Raw genomic sequence first — 17,051 nt, forward strand, 5'->3', positions numbered from 1 at the left:
ATCAGTAGCCCATCCTCAGCCCCTCTTCTTCAGCTTTCCCTTCCATGGAAGCATGTGTTCTAGAAAACAATTGCGAGCCATCTCTGATTGGTGGGCAGCAGTCATTCAACACTTGTCTGAGCCGCCCAAAACGCTGACATTGAAATGCTCACCTGAATTATGAAAGCATGCCTTCTATTACTTAGCATAGTAATAAAAAATGTTATTTTTAAGAACTTAGTAACCACAAATGGATACTTCAGGTAAATTTAAGTATACTCTATATCATTGTGACACATATACATTACTTCATTAATTCTTTAGGCATAGCTTTCATATTTAATGTCATTGGAGCTGGGGTGCATCTTATGCATTTAATGACTTAAATTCAAAGAAATATGATAGTTATTCAATTTAAGATCAGTGTAAGAAGGCTGCAAATTCACAGTCCATTGAAGCATGACATAGAATGAAAGCAAATTTGGGTAACTAAAGGTAAAATTGTTTGAAAAAATATTCAATATTCATTATTTCTTACACTGTGTAAAATGAGCAGTCCTTAGATAAGCTACAGGGGAAAGTGTGTGAAGGCCTTTACCTGATACAGCCAGTCTCTGAGAGATTTGAGTCAGCAGCATAGAGGACATTCACTTTTCACCCAGGTCGTAATAGCATTTAGATCACTATCGGTTGCTCCGTAAAGCAATGCAAAGCTGATTACCACATGCTGTCTTTAAATACCTGCTTGCCATCAAGGAGGACTGGGAAACCTCTAAATTTCCTCCTGTGCCTTCACTTCAGCTTTGATCACAGGCAACACAGCCCATGCAGAATTAGCATCTCACTCATTTCCAGCCCTCATTATCAACCCATCTGGATAGAGGGGGTGTGGAGTAACTTAAATAATGCACTCAAACCCTGTGAGGCCACTGTGAATATGTATAAATCAAGAGAGGTGGCTCCATTACATATCCAGGGCATTCAAGTTTGCAGAGCCAGAACAATGCTGTTCTCTGCCTCCTGACAGATGTAATTTCAAGTGAAATAAGCACCCCAACACACTGTAAACTCTGGTAAATTTTTAGCATCAGATTCACTTCCACCTCAAATGCCACCATTTGGACGATACCCTTGGATAAAGTTGGCACTCATAAAAGATTTGTTGCATTGAGTTGAATCAAAGTAGGTGATAGTGTTGGTGCCTTTGCTTGGTATTCTACAACACTGTCTTTAAATCAGGGCAGTCTCACTAAAGCTGAATGGCTTCTGGCTTTATCTGAATAACTGTGCTGTTGCTAAGTCAGTATACAGAGTCAGGAAGAATATACCCAGTACATGTAGCAATGGTAGAGAATGGAAGGTCTATTTTGTGCAGGTGAGTCCTAAGTGGTCTGTAAAACTCAGCAAAAGAGAGAAAGCAGGATGAAAGGATAGAGAAATCCAGAGAGAGCTATCTCTTCCAAAATGGCAAGAGTCTAGAGGTCTTGGTTTGTCAGATGATGAGTGTTGACCACCAGTTTAACAAATTATTTCTTGATTGGCTTATCTTTTCAAGATATGGAACCTCCTAGAATCAAGTGCCCAAGTGTGAAAGAACGTATTGCTGAACCGAATAAGCTAACAGTCCGGGTGTCCTGGGAAACCCCAGAGGGAAGAGATACAGCAGATGGCATTCTTACTGAGTAAGTCAAACATGAAACTTGGCAGCTGCAATTCTCTCTCTCTCTCTCTCTCTCTCTCTCTCTCTCTCTCTCTCTCTCTCTCTCTCCCTCCCTCCCTCCCTCCCTCCCTCTCTCTCTCTCTCTCTCTCTCTCTCCCTCCCTCCCTCCCTTTCTTCCCCTCTCCTTCCTTGAAGCCTTGTACATTATAGGTAAGCATGGGTGCTGACCTACATTTCCAACCTATGTTGTCTCCTAGGAAATGTTCTGACATGTGAGATATTTACTACCCAAAGTGGAGTGTATCTATGCTGGTCTATTTACGTTTCAGACCTGGTCACTCTGGTCACCATCCAACATACTATATAGTTTATTTGTAAATAACAGCATAAAATATATAGTGTTTGTCATTTTTTTCTTGCCTGTCTTTACTACAATACATTCAGTACATTAGTCCTAAGGGCTAGAACTGTATCTGGCACATAGTTAACAGTCAGTTAAGATTTATTGGTGAAAGATAGAAAAAAGAAAGGGTAGAGGGAAGGAGGAAAGAGGAAGAGATAAAGGCAAAAGAAGGCAGCTGGTTAATGCAGGGATCTACTCTCTCCCGTTGCTTATAAAAAAGGGCTCCTTCTCATATCCCTGGACCTTCCTAAGCCCTCACACTCATTTGGAAGCCTTCTGTGTCTCTCATGCTAAGTCAAGTGCTGTGCCCCTTTTTAGTCTGTGGTTACGATTTGATGCAGAACTTTTCCATTCCTTGTCTGTTGTCTGTTCCTGTTTCAAAACTTCGCATTTTGGGTTTTTTGTTTTGTTTTGCTTTGTTTTGTTTTCGAGACAGGGTTTCTTTGTGTAGTTTTGGTGCCTGTCCTGGATCTCACTCTGTAGACCAGGCTGGCCTCGAACTCACAGAGATACGCCTGGCTCTGCCTCCCAAGTGCTGGGATCAAAGGCATGCGCCACCACCGCCTGGCTGCATTTTTGTTTTTAAACTTTTGAGCACATCAAACACTTGGAAAAGCTTGTGATCCAAGTGAAGGCATCCTCTGACTTCTTCCCTGCCTCAAGCCTGTTTTCCTAGGCCACTGCATTCATAGTGTGATGTCCAACCAAGTAATGGGTGATCACATGCTGTTCTAATCTACCATTTGGACATGTACATCTATACATTGGAGTTCATGGCTCAGTTGGACCTCCTGGCAGAGGTTCCATACCTGGGTGCTTCTGACTTATGCCATTTTGGGCCATTAGGCAGGGATATAATTTCTAGAATCTTGTCAACACTGCAGGGCTCAAGACAAAACATTTTTGTACACATTGTTAGCAATAACATAACATTTACTAATAGGAAGGATTAGGTGTCTTATTCATAGCAGGATAAACCGGGGGTATTAGAATGTGTCTAAAGGCTTTGCAGTTTTGTGGAGGACCTGTTATTAAGGTTAGAATTGTGACATTTAACAGAAGGACCATGGCAAACCTTAACCCTCTGTTCAGTGCAGCTATCTGCCTCCAGAGTTCAGCAGTGTTGTTGGGTTTTTTTTTTTTTACTCTTGCTCTTTGGGGGCCTGCCACCCAGCTCCCGAATAAATACTCGTGGAGACTTTTAAATTCCCAGCCTTAGCTTGGCTTATTTCTAGCCAGCTTTTCTTAACAAATTATCCCATCTACCTTTTCTACCTTTTGCCTCTGGGCTTGTATCTTTCTATAGACAGACAGACAGACAGACAGACAGACAGACAGATAGATAGATGGATAGTGCAGGTGCCTGGCCTCTGGTATCCTCCTCTCCTTCTTGCTCCTTGATCCTTTCTTTCTCTCTCTTTTTCTCCTTCTATTTATTCTTTCTGCCTAACAGCCCCACTTATCCTTTCTCTGCCTTGCTATCGGCCATTCAGGTCTTTATTCGACCATCAGGTGTTTTAGGCAGACAAAGTAACACAGCTTCATGGAGTTAAACAGATGCAACATAAAAGAATGCAACACATCTTTGCATCATTAAACAAATGTTCCACAGCATAAACAGATGTAACACATCTTAAAATAATAGTCTACAACACAACAGCTTGGATACAGTCCCACAGACTTGGAGGAGGGTACCGGGAGGAAGGCAGTGTCGCAGCATGAGTTCAGAGAAAGCTGACTTGTTCCCAGATCAACTCACGCTTGGGCTCCTTGCTTTCCTAGTACATAGCCTATGACTCCTCCCCCCCCCCAGTATCTAGCCCAAGCGATTTTGATGCAGTCTGCTTCTTCGGGGAAGGGGGTAGGGGCAAGCTCTGACACAGGTGTTTCTTTTGAGTCCCCTTGATGACTCCTGTTATTTTCATGATGAAATGGAGTCTCAGAGAAATTAGCTGCCACTCCTATTTGAAAGACGACTCTTTTGGGGTTTATCTGAATTTACATTTACTGTCTAAGGATCTTAAGATCTTAAGGCATCTAAAGTAAAAAATGACATCTCTGAGTGGTGGGATTTCTGATAATTCCCCAAGACCCCACAGTGCGCATGCCTTGTAAGTGTGCCGCACCTATATGTAAAGTGTTCCTTAGTGGTGACAATGATGATTCCCTATGGCCATTATCATCAAATGATATCATTCTTAGGAGCCGCAGTGAAAAGGTGAGTTTTCTATACATTAAAAAGTAACCAAAAGCTGTCATTTCATTATGTTATACCAACTGGTGGTGTTGTCAAATAGATGCTAAAGTCACCCCATGCTGTGCAATCCTGGCCAAGTCCCTTAGCTTTTTGTTGCCTTAGTTTCCTTTCCTGCAAAATAGTTCTATGAGGATTAATTAAATAATGAATAATAAACCATACCTGATACATGTAAGATTTATATAAAGCAGACAACAAGTTTTTTGCTTTTACTAACATAGTATTAGGATAGTCAAGGATTCACAGAGAATTTACTATTTGCTCAGAAAGGTCTTCATTGACCCAGACAGAAAAAGCCAAGAACATTCTAGTGCCTGTTGCAGGCCCAATTTGCCAAATAAACTGTACTCTGAAAGAATTTTCCTCAGAAAGCATTGTGTTGTCTGCCAAACAGGGAAGACATGCAGGCTCAGCCCACAACCCCTGTTCTGTGTGTCCGCAACAAACAAATGAACAAACAAAAAAGCAGATCTCCCCTTAGCTGAGATCCGGTGAAGCAGAGGGAAGTTCAGGAGACTGCTCCTCACAGAACCTCGGTTCTGCTTGACAGGCTCAGAGCTCAACAGCTGTTTTATTATGCAAGCATAATCCTGGGTATTTCTGCTTTCTTCCTTAAGTGTTATTCTAAAAGGCCTCCCTCCAGGCTCGAATTTTCCAGAAGGAGACCACAAGATTGAATACACAGTCTATGACAGAGCTGAGAACAAGGGCACCTGCAAGTTTCGAGTTAAAGTAAGAGGTGAGAGAGACTGTTGCTTCCTGGTGACTGTCAAAGAAAGAGGCAACGGGCGGCTAAGCGGGAGTGTTCAGAAGGCCCTTGTAGTAGGGCTACTGCCAGCTTTGGATTAGGTTTTGGTGATGCTGAGGAAAGCATTCTATCTTAATGCCCGGATTTCAATATTGGGGGGGAGGGGGTGTTACCTAGGAAACACAACTAGTTTCACAGGAGCCCACAGGTGTCTGTCCAAGAAGACTACCACTTCATAATTTTTCCATCTCTGAGCTAATATCTCTAATACGTGCAATAAACAACCCAAGTAGTCAGGAGTCCCAGCTTTTAGGTCTTGTAGGCCTTTGGTCTACCTGAGAAAATATTTTGAAAACTTGGTGTTTCATGGTTTGGCCAGGTATTCAGTATCATTTACTGTCAGGGTCCTTATCTGTCACATGAGGGGGCTAATGCTGCTCTCTCAAGGGTCCCATTGGTATGGGTGATGACCATTATGGGGCATTAGATAATAGTCATCCTTGCCTCCCACTCAGTTCACTAATTGATGTATAACTTCATGGCAAACCTGGACCCTCATCTTCTCTGGTTACTTTATGGAAGAGTGCTCAGGGCTAAGGTTATTCTGGGTTTGTGTCCCCTACAGTCAGGCGCTGTGGCAAACTCAATGCCCCAGAGAATGGTTACATGAAGTGTTCCAGTGACGGGGATAACTATGGAGCTACTTGTGAATTCTCCTGTATCGGTGGCTATGAACTTCAGGGTAGTCCTGCCCGAGTATGCCAGTCCAATCTGGCTTGGTCTGGCACGGAGCCCACCTGTGCAGGTATGTGTGCAGTTCTTTCTGCAGCTAGCATCAGAATCTGAGACCCCCTGATTCCAGAGCGGGTAAAAGCAGCTTTAGTGCCTTTACACCATAAAATTCAGTGTCATCTCTGCTCATCTGAGTGGGTGAAAAAGGTGTCTTGTTTGTGCCTGTTCTCTGATCCCCCCTTCATGTCTTCTAAGAAACAACCTGGAGGCCAGTCTTTAGTGACATTAAGCCAATAGTTTGTTTACTTACATTTATCCCTCTACTTTACAGCTGAGGATCGAGTTTTCAATGGTAGTACACTGCTGTGTTTAGACAGTATAATTCTGGCCTTGCATCATTGGCTTAAGTGTCATACATATCTTGGGCACTTGAAATCCTTCCTCCTGTGTCAAAGGAGGAGAATCATACCTCTCCTAAAGGTGGTCGTCTACTGAATGCTGTAATAGATTAATTACAGGGTAAGCCTTCATTCAACACATACCAGCCAGCGCTTCTTACTGATGAACAGCAATCGGGCTGACAGTGTGAAATCTAGACTACCTAGGAAACTCCAGACTACTTTTTTATTTCTATGAGTCCCCTTTTCTCAATGCCAGGTATGCTTCCTTTTCCCCTCCTTTAACCCTACCATTCAGAGCAGACTCCTCAGCTAAGTACTTGATGTCCATTTTTTGTGACACCGAGGCCTGCGATATATTGTTAAATAATCTCATAAATCTATCTAGCTGCTAGCCATATATGGGCATGGAGCGCTTGAAATTAGTCCAAATTTAGGTATGTTGTCAGGTGTAAAATATATACTGATTTAAAAGTCTTAGCACGATAAAGAATATGAAGTATCCCTACTTTTTATGTTGCTTGCATGTTGAAATATTTGGATATATTGGGTTGACATATAAAGCTATTGTCACATATTTGTTTGTACATTTGTACTGAAGCTACAGTTACGTAAAGTCGATTTACATTGACCAAGACTGTGAGCCCCAAAGGCCATGTTAGAGATAACAGCTGCCTCTCATTCAAAACAACGGCCCAGAAGTTGACACATAGCTGTCACTCAGTGCAGTTGACCGAATGAAAATGTAAATGAACCGTGATTTTAAAGCTGACCTGAAGTCTGAAATATTAGCGCCACATTCATAAGCCCTACATAGTGTGTTCTCATTTTTCTTTTGTGAATTCTTTTTCAGGGCCAGACTCTTTGCTGCTCTGTGTACTGAGCCAATCCGTTAGGGCTCTTTGTCATTTATCCAGTTCTGTGGAAGAACTATAATTAAACCACCTTGACTCATGCTCTCCCTGGCCATATTGAACGAACAATGAATTTACGTTAGACTAAACTACTAAGTTTAATGTGATTTGTTACAGCAGCAAAGGAAAACTAGGGCACCTCGTCTGCTGCAGGTGCTTCATGAACTCACTTCTCAAATCAACTACTTACACGTGAATTCTCATCTCAGGGTCTACTTAGGGTTTTGTATGTGACTGGCTAAGTTAAGGCTTTGGAACTTATGCGACCATTTCTGATTGCAGCTATGAATGTCAATGTTGGTGTCAGAACAGCAGCCGCACTTCTGGATCAGTTTTATGAGAAAAGGAGACTCCTCATTGTGTCCACACCTACAGCTCGAAACCTCCTCTACAGACTGCAGCTGGGAATGCTGCAGGTGAGGCCTTGAGGCAGAGCTAAAGTGGGAGGGAGACCTCTAACAGGAAGAAGACAGGCACTTGACTAAAAGCAAAGGCCAGACTCAATGCCTAATGCATTTAGGGTGAGTTTAAGGGACCAGCACTTTAGAGACAGTCATTCATTTCTGGTGCTGGTGTATAACCTTATTAACATTGACTCCCCAGAGCTAACCCAATCATTCTCCAACCAGCGAGGTTTGTCTGTCTTTGCTAATAAGCTTAATTGACATGTTGTCCAGGCCCAGCCAAAGAACAATTGTCTTTGCTGATCCTGTCCAGCACATTCATAAACTGGAGGTGATCAATCAGTTATCTTCCCAATAGACTGGCTGAGGAGATAGATACAAGGCATCCAAAAGCCTCTAGGCACCATATCCCTCCTTGGGAATTCCACCTCCTCTAATGAAGGCGAATTTTGCTGCTACTGGATGAGACAATCAACATGTTGGGGGAGAGTAGAAACTGCAAGGGTCACACTAGAAGTTGCCTGATTTTGTCATAAAGTTGCATGGCAATGAGTGGCCAACTTCACTGAATGCTAAAGAAGCAGGGTATGCTGCACTTCTCTTCTAGGATTTCTCATTCATTTATTCCTGTTTGAACAATCTTGGTGTAATCAAAGGCAGCAGTTTACTACTCAGCACACATACAATGAATAATGAGTCCTTTTTTCACTGTTTTCTTTGTCATCTAAACAGATTGCCCATGAACTGTGAAGAGCCATATGAAATGTTTGGGCTACCTTGATAAGAACCAAATTCACTAAATCTGTATCATAAATCCCTGTCACCCTGCCTGCCCTTGTATACCTCTGTCTTAGTTAGGGTTACTAGCTATATTGAAGCACCCTGATGAAAAGCAATTTAGAAAGGAATAGTTTATTTGGCTTATGCTTCCACATTCTTAGTCCATCACTGAAGGAAGTGAGGATAGGAACTTAAGCAGAGCAGGAACCTGGAGGCAGGAGTTGATGCAGAGGCCATGGAGGGGTGCTGCTTACTGACTTGCTCCCAATGGCTTGCTCAGCCTGCTTTCTTATAGTGCTCAGACCACCAGTCCAAGAATGGCACCACTTTTGTTTGAATCTAGATGGTCTTTTAATAAAAAAAAAAACCCAGAGCCAGATATCAGGTTGAAAGCTGAAAGATCAGAGAAGCAGAACAGCTAGCCACTAGTACTTACCTCTACGAAATCCTCAGCCTAAAGAGTGAGTTCCTGTTTCTTTATGACTTATATGCCTTTCTCTGCCCTGCCATATTACTTCCTGGGATTAAAGGCATGTGTGCTTCCCAATACTGGGATTAAAGGTGTGTGCCAGCATTGCTTGGCTCTGTTTCCAGTGTGGCCTTGAACTCAGAGAGATCCAGACAGATCTCTGCCTCCTGAGTGATAGGATGAAGGGTATGTGCCACCACTTCCTGACCTCTGTGTCTAATCTAGTGGCTGGCTCTGTCCTCTGATCCACAGGCAAGTTTATTAGGGTATACAATATATCACCACACACCACCCACGATGGGCTGGGCCCTCCGCCATCAATCACTAATTAAGGAAATGCCCTACAGGCTTGCTTACAGTCAGATCTTCTGGAAGAATTTCCTTAATTGAGGTTCCCTCCTCTCAGATGTGTCAAGTTGACATAAAACCAGCTAGCATGATCCTCTTGCTCCTCATAAAATGCAAATGTGTATGCTTAGCCGGTTTTATGGTCCTTGGCAAAGCAGCATGGCATGGCCACACATGCCTTGAGCTCTTCTTAGCCCTAGAAAAATGAATGAGCTAATAAACTTGCCTTGGCTCATGCATCAAATTTGATTTGAAAGCTAGATTTTATTGGTCGCAGCCCCATTTATTCATCTGCATATTGATTCTGACTACTTTTACATTGCAGTGATAGAATCGAGGAGTACTTAGGTTAAAAGCCATTGAGTCACTATAAGTTTTTGTAGCTCTCAGCCTTAGCTCATTCCTGTCCTCTCAGGTAAACTGCTGGTCAGCTAGTTGGCTATGGCATTTTGGATCTAGATATTCTTATATTTGTCCTCTTATCAACACTTTCACACTTACCTTAACTTAGTAGGAAAGTACTGTTGAAACAGTTCAGGATTTAAAATGGTTTTTCCCATTCAGTCAGATTCATCTTGTTTATCTTCTGTTCAATTTGTTGGCTTTGATTGTCACTGCTACTCCTGTTGAGACCTACTGACATGGAGTTGACTGAGCCACATCCACAAGCCTCTTGCCAAAGGCCAGCTAAGAGCCCAGGAATTGCTTTATCCTTGTTTTCTTGGGGTTAGGGTATGGGGAGCATAGGATAGGAGTATGCGGAGGGTGGTTAATTAGTATAGAAAAGGCAAGTCTGGAAAATATTCTTACTTCCTTGTAAGAATGAAGTTAGAAACCTCGGGGTGGGGATAAGGGCGGTGTCTTGGATGCTTTTTGGAAATTTGATTTATGCAAAGTCCCACCATGTCTAGAAGTACCTTAGTATAACCATCGTGTTTAGGTTTTCAAAATCCCATTGCCAGGCTGTTTTGTGTAATTCCACTAGGAAGAGATTTAGGCTTTCTAGGCACCAGATTAGCCTTGGTTTTTCAAGTGTTTTCAGAACAATTGGGAATCAACAAGGAAGCATCCACAAGACCATTGCTGGTTCCTTAGTTATACTCACACCTCCCCTGCTGGTTCCCCCTCCAGCAAGCACAGTGTGGCCTGGATCTTCGACATGTCACCGTGGTGGAACTGGTAGGAGTGTTCCCAACCCTCATCGGCAGGATCAGAGCAAAGATTATGCCGCCAGCTCTAGCACTGCAGCTCAGGTAAGGGGGTGTTCTCGCCTTAAATTTCATGCCCTGTGATACACTTGTATCTCACCATGGATGTGCTTGTGTCTGATCAGGTTCCTCGATTTTTTTTTTATCTATTCAGTATTTAGTTCAGGCCGTCTTTGGTGCTTAATTGCTTTTATTCTGGGAGTATTATAATCATGCTAATTGGCATGTTCCTGCATGTTCAACTGAATTATGCAGTGGAAAATTGCTAATGTTTCCTTCTTCCCCCTCTAGCCATTTCCCCCCCCCTCTGTGTGTGTGTGTGTGTGTGTGTGTGTGTGTGTGTGTGTGTGTAAGTTGAAAACAAAATGGCCTAAGCAGCAGTCCTTGCTCATGTTAGGACAGATACTAATTAGCCCTTTCAGGCTTGATCTCTTTTTTCCCCATCTTTCCAGAGTACTTGTCCATATCCCTGTTTCAACAATTGTATCTCTTTTCTGTCATACTCATAAAGCTAGAGCCCTAATAGTCAGACCTTGAGTAATACATTAAAGTGAGCTTTAACAACTAAAAGGCAATTTCGGAATAACCTACATTTTTTCTTGTATCTCTTGGCCACCTTGAGGTGGGTAATTAGGGTAAACTAATACTCCCTAAAAATCTTCCCTTCTAGCCTAGCTTTTAACTTTTGTATACTGTACAAGACAGAGCAAGTCTCTGGTCTCAAGGTCCCAGATGTCTCCTTGTCTTTTATAGTCCCAGACGACTTCACCATCTTGTACGTCTGAGACACACATAAAGAAAGTAAAAGCGAACAATGGTATTAGTCAGGTTCTTCTTATACCAAAATACCAAAGGCAAGTAACCCCTACAATTCTTTCTTTTGCTCATAATTCTGAAGGCTACAGTCAGAGATGGGGGGACTCTATTACTCTGAGTCTCTAGTGAAGGTCATCCATCATAGAGGGAACATAGGGCCATGTAAATTGCTTATATCAAGAGCCAGGAAACAGAGAGACAAAGAGACCAGGGTTTCATAATCCTTTTCAAAGAGAGGCCTCCAAATGGCCTAAAATCCTCATGGTAGACCTCGCTTCTCAAAGAGTCTACCATCTTCCAGTAGTGCTACCTAAGTAAGCCTTTAATATGTGGGCCTTTTGAGGACACTTGTCACCCAAATTATAGCATACTCTTCTGTGTTTATCCTTGGAAATGTTATGTATTACTTATACCCCCCAGTCCATTGGCCAGAACTAATCACATTATTACAACTGAACTTCAAAGGAGGTTGTGAAATGCAGTGCTTTGTTATTTTTATGAAGACAATGAAATGGCATTTGGTGAATTCTACCAAAGGTGTTCAAATAAGTTCACAAAAATTCCCTAAGAGTTGTATCACTGGTTAGCTTTATGCAACCTTGACTAATGCCCTGGTTAGTTTTATGCAACCTTGACATAATCTAGCATCATTTGGCAAGATGGAACCTGGAGATAGCAATTGAAGCAGAGGCTATAGTAGAACACTGATTATTGACTTGCTCTTCCTGGCTTGCTCAGCTTGCACTTTTATACCACACAGGACCACCTGCCTAGAGGTTATACCACCTCCACCAATCTAGACCCTCCCACATCAATCACAACTCAAGAAAATGCCTTCTAGGCTTGTCTACAGACCAATATGGTGAATACATTTTCTTAATTGAGGTTACTTCTTCCCAGATGACTCTAGCTTGGGTATAGATCACACACACACACACACACACACACACACACACACACACATTTCCATCATACCCTTTATCAATTACTTAAACAAGACTTTTGCAGAGGACTAAAGAGGTGGTTCAATGGATAAAGTGCTTGCCTCATAAACATGAAGACTGGATCAGATCCTCAGGACCTAAGTAAAGTCTAAGACAGCATTATGTGCCTGTCTGTAACTCCATCCTTGGAAGACAGAGACAGGGATCTCTGGAGCAAGCTGGCTTTCTACATTAACCTTATCAGTGAGCTCTGAGTTTGATTGAGAGTCTCTAATTTGATTTATAAGATGGAGAGTCATTGTGGTAGTCACCTGATGTCAACCTTGGGCTAACACATCCACATCTACACATATGTACATGTGCCTGTACATATATAGTATACCCACACGCATGTAAACACAGATACAGACACATATACATACTACATACACATTCATACATAAAGATAAAATTTGTTGAAGAATTTGTAAAATTAGTTTCTTTGGATAACAGATAGATGGTAGACACAGATACACATACACATGATAAATATATAAAAACCAAGAAGGACATCACTTTAATAATCATATTATTCCCAGACTTCCCTGGAAGGTGACACAGGAAGAGTTCCTTCCAATCTGATAATAGTCATCATGTAGCTCAGGAATACTGTCAACCTCACCCTCAAACCAAACCCACAATCTGTGAGGTACCTTCTTACCGGTCTCTTGAGATGTCTGTGGTCTCTCAGCTCCAGTGGGACCCACTCATGTTACTGTTGCTGATGTGATCATTTCTCTTTTCCCATGGCAGTGGTCCTTTTTTACATTCTGTGTTAATCAAGGTACAAGAGTCACATGAAGAATGTGTGTGATAGCCCCAGGGATGTTCTCATTTGGGCCTGATAACTGCTATGAAACCACAAGATGCAGTTTCATTCAGCTATCCTCCCTACAAGCTCCAGCCTCAGCATCGCTTGGCACCTTTCTTCTCCCAGCTCTGCTCAGTTTCTCAGTCCTCTATGTTCCTGGAACCCCCTTGGGCTTGAATTTATCTGGTGGAGGCAGTGGAGTCATCTTCTTTTGGATTTCTAGTCACTAGATATGGATGAGTAAGTTAGCTTTCCACTGGGAAAAATAGTATTTCCCCATTTCATGAAACTGCTTCTTGAGAAGTGCAGTCAGTTTACATTTTATTCAGTGCTATCTTTATTAATTTTTCAAGTTAGCATGAAAATGAATGGGTTTCATTAAGGCATTTTCATACGTGCATGTTATTATATTTTCTTCTAATTCATCCCCATTTCTGACTGACCTACCCAACTTACTACCTTTTCTTTATGCAACTAAAAAAACTCAGAACCATTCATAAGAGGAACAAATTCACTTTAAATTCATATGGCAGAGTATGTTCTGCCTGCTTCATAACCTCAAGACATTTCAACTGGAACAAAAACCAGGAGAGGAGACTGGTGGCCTCATTATTTCACTGGGCTCAGCTGTCTGCTTACTTGCCTCTTGGCTTTCTCATTTAAAATTGCTGGTACAGATGAAATCCATTTGTGTAATAAACACCACACAGTTGAAACCATGCCTGAATTTTTTGTTTTTGTTTTTTTTTTTTTTTTTGAGATAGGGTTTCTCCATGTAGTTTTGGCGCCTTTCCTGGATCTTGAGCTGTAGACCAGGCTGGCTTCGAACTCACAGAGATCCGCCTGCCTCTGCTTCCCAAGTGCTGGGATTAAGGGCATGTGCCACCACCACCTAGTGCCAGAGTATTTTTAAAAATTATTTGTGGTACTAATTATAATGAAATAAGTAAGAATGTCTGGGTGTAGGTCAGCCCATACAGTTCTAATTGTATTCCTGATAGTCATCACTATAATTTGTTAAATGTTACTTTAATCAAGTTCATCTTGTCCAGGCTTCTTCAACCTTGGCCCTTTTGATACTTGAGGCTGGATTTCTCTGGTTAAAAAGCTGTCCTGTATACTGTAGGATAAATATATTAATATGTCTGACCTTTATCCATTACACACCAGTAGTACCTAACTCCCTTTCTAGGACAACCAAAAGTGTGTTTAAGACATGGTCAAATGTCCCCCCAGTGGTAAAATATTCTTGCTGATAGTTATCACCATTATAGTTCTGACATTACTGCTCCCCAAATCTTCTAGCCTTGCTCTACATGCGTGTAGCAACTTTTAATTTATAGTACCATAGCCAGCCTGAGATCTTCCAGACCATAAAAATCTAAAGCAGAGTTTCTCAACTTCTAAATACCAGTTAGCTAGAGATCTTACTAGTAACCCAGATCCTGATTTGTTAGGTATGAGGTCAGACATGAGCAAGTTCTTTCTGTGCAAGTTTTCATGTGATGCTATGGGTCCAAGGTCCACACTTTGAGTAGTAGGGACATAAAAATGATTCAGTGGCATCAAGCATTTCTCTGCAAAGTATTACCAGAGGGCTCTGGTTGCCCCCTAGAAGTCTTGGGGGTCAGGGTTTAACATTGTCAAGTCTTCTTTTCGTTTATTCCAGGCTGTTGCTTCGAATCCCACTCTACTCCTTCAGCATGGTGCTAGTGGATAAGCATGGCATGGACAAAGAACGCTATGTCTCCCTGGTGACACCCATGGCTCTCTTCAACCTCATTGACACTTTCCCTCTGAGAAAAGAAGAGATGATCCTACAAGCTGAGATGGGCCAGACTTGCAACACCTGATGGGATGTTACAGTCTTGGCGGGTCCTCGTCTCTTTTTACATAGTGTCGTGCCTTACATAGCACCCTTTACCTGGGAAGGCCTTAGAAGTATCCTTGATGTACAGATTTTCATTTGTAATTTTTAAAGTCTATTTTATTATGTGCTTTCTTTGCCCTTAAAATTTGGCATAATGTTTTTTAAACTTTGAAATGTTTCAAAATATAAGAATATATCTACTCTTTCTAACTCTCCCTTTAGTGCATTGTGGCCGGTTAACACTATAATTAGAAACTACAACCACACACATGCTCTCAGCATATTATTCATTGTGAAACACACTTTGCTTTCCTTTTATTGTTTATATAAGACTTTTGTTAATAAAATATTTTGAAGCAAACATACTAAAATTCACTTTTTAAGAAAATCAAGCAACAGGTCTACTTGCTATGATCAGTCTACTGATCTACAGGTCTACTACTATGATCAGTAGTTTTAAAACTGTGATTTTTTTGTTTATTTTAAGAAAGGGAAACTAGTCCTGGCAAGGGATCAAGTGAGTTGGGAGAGAGCTAAGGCCCCAAGTGACAGAATAGCAAATTAATATATTAATCCAAAAATCAAAAATTAAGTCTACAGATAGAGAAAGTGTTGATTCCCCTTACTCCATTTTCCTGTGGAACAGTGTATTTACCTTGTATGAGGAACTGTAAGTAATCCAGAGCTGATTTAAAGCATATAGGAAGATACACATAGGTTCTAGGCAGCCATAATGAGGTTTTATATAAACAGTTACATGTCCAGATTGGGCTCTCTTTGAGTGACTTGTAACCATTCACTTCTGGGGTCTGTGTGTGAAGGACAGATGGAACATTGTGGATCTCGGTGATTGTTGATGGGTGAAGCCTCAAACAAACGGACTTATCAGTCATATAGATGCTGGAGTCAGGTTGAAGTTTAGTAGTGGAAAAGTACTTTCTCAGAGTCCTGAGAAATGTCTTCAAAGCCTCCCCCATTTCCTTCTACTCTCAATAAGAGATCTTATCAGAGATGCTTGAAGTATCCTCCTCCTCAATGGACATGCTGTCAATGATAGAGAAATATCACAGAATACCACTCCTAGACAAAGAACTACAAACAACTAATGGCTGCTGAGAGAAGGAGAATTAGCTTCTCCTGGGGATGATCCCTCTAATGGGTTATCAATACAAAGTGGTCAGCCTGAAACCATATAACACAAGCCACACTAAAGGGACAGACTCGGCAAGTTGTATTTATATATTTATGCACATATGTGTAACAATAATAATAAAAAGAGGCCATCAATTAGAGAGGGAGTGAGGGGGAAACATGGAGGGTGTTGGAGGGAGGGACATGGGGGATTGGAGAGACAACAGGGATGGGGGAAGTGATGTAATTATGTTTTAATTAAATATTTTTAATTAAAAAAGAGAAGTCCTAGAAATAAAGGTGCTAGAAGCAGGAGTGTAAATACACTTGGCCTTGCTTATCCTTGGTGCCTATTACATCTGTGGATTCAATTAACCTTGGATTGAAAATATTCAGACAAAGCTACGTGATTCCTATATTGAAATTGCATAGACTTCTTTCCTCATTGTGTCCCAACCAATGAAGTATAAAAACTGTCTCCCTTATATGGGGTACTAGAAGTAATTCAGAAATGTTTAAAGTACACAAGGGGGTGTACCTAGATTACAGGTAAGTACTGTGCCATTTTATATCAGAAGTTGAGCAACTTTGGGGGTCCTGAAACCAATCCCTGAGTTTGTGTATGAAAAAGTATGATTGGCCAGTAGGGCTGAATTTTTGACTGCAACCCATGCACAGAGATTTCCACTCACTGGTTACATAACACATCCCTTTGTGGGGAGGTCAGCTTTACTTATGAAGCCTGCATTTGTATTTGTCAGTAGTTGAGCCTAAAAAAAAAATCACACCTTGGCATTTAATAAGGAGTTAGATTGTACTCCTAGGCAAACATTTCCAGACATTTCTGGTATTAGTTTGGCCCATAATCTATTCTTAAACAAAATAGTGAAATGATAAAAAGTCCAAATTCCAACATATATTGGCTTAAAACAGGAGGTAAGTTGAACAATATTCTCACAGTAGATTAGGCAGAGTAAATGCCAACCCTTGAACAGATTTACACTCTATGTAGAAAATTGACTGTTTTTCTCATGTATACTAAAATCCACTCTTAAAATCCTGCTTCCTTTATATGTATCAGATTAAAGTAAAAAGCACAAAATGGGAAGAGGAATGTCAAATGGTGATGAACTTTACAAA

The 17,051-nt window shown here is 41.4% G+C and overlaps 1 protein-coding gene across 2 annotated transcripts in view; it reads left to right on the top strand.

Moving 5' to 3' along the window:
* Window positions 1–15,143, top strand: part of Srpx (sushi repeat containing protein X-linked) — an 80,627-nt gene extending 65,484 nt beyond the window's left edge. For both annotated transcript variants that reach the window (XM_028881417.2, XM_028881418.2), the window contains 6 exons: window positions 1,535–1,661; window positions 4,917–5,038; window positions 5,673–5,852; window positions 7,374–7,507; window positions 10,224–10,345; window positions 14,580–15,143. In XM_028881417.2, the coding sequence (XP_028737250.1) occupies window positions 1,535–1,661; window positions 4,917–5,038; window positions 5,673–5,852; window positions 7,374–7,507; window positions 10,224–10,345; window positions 14,580–14,763 (869 nt within the window). In that variant the 3' untranslated portion in view covers window positions 14,764–15,143. The remainder of the gene's footprint in view (window positions 1–1,534; window positions 1,662–4,916; window positions 5,039–5,672; window positions 5,853–7,373; window positions 7,508–10,223; window positions 10,346–14,579) is intronic.
* Window positions 15,144–17,051: the final 1,908 nt, after the last annotated feature.

The sequence above is a fragment of the Peromyscus leucopus genome, chromosome X (genome assembly GCF_004664715.2).
Source record: "Peromyscus leucopus breed LL Stock chromosome X, UCI_PerLeu_2.1, whole genome shotgun sequence".
Taxonomy (NCBI): Eukaryota; Metazoa; Chordata; class Mammalia; order Rodentia; family Cricetidae; genus Peromyscus; species Peromyscus leucopus.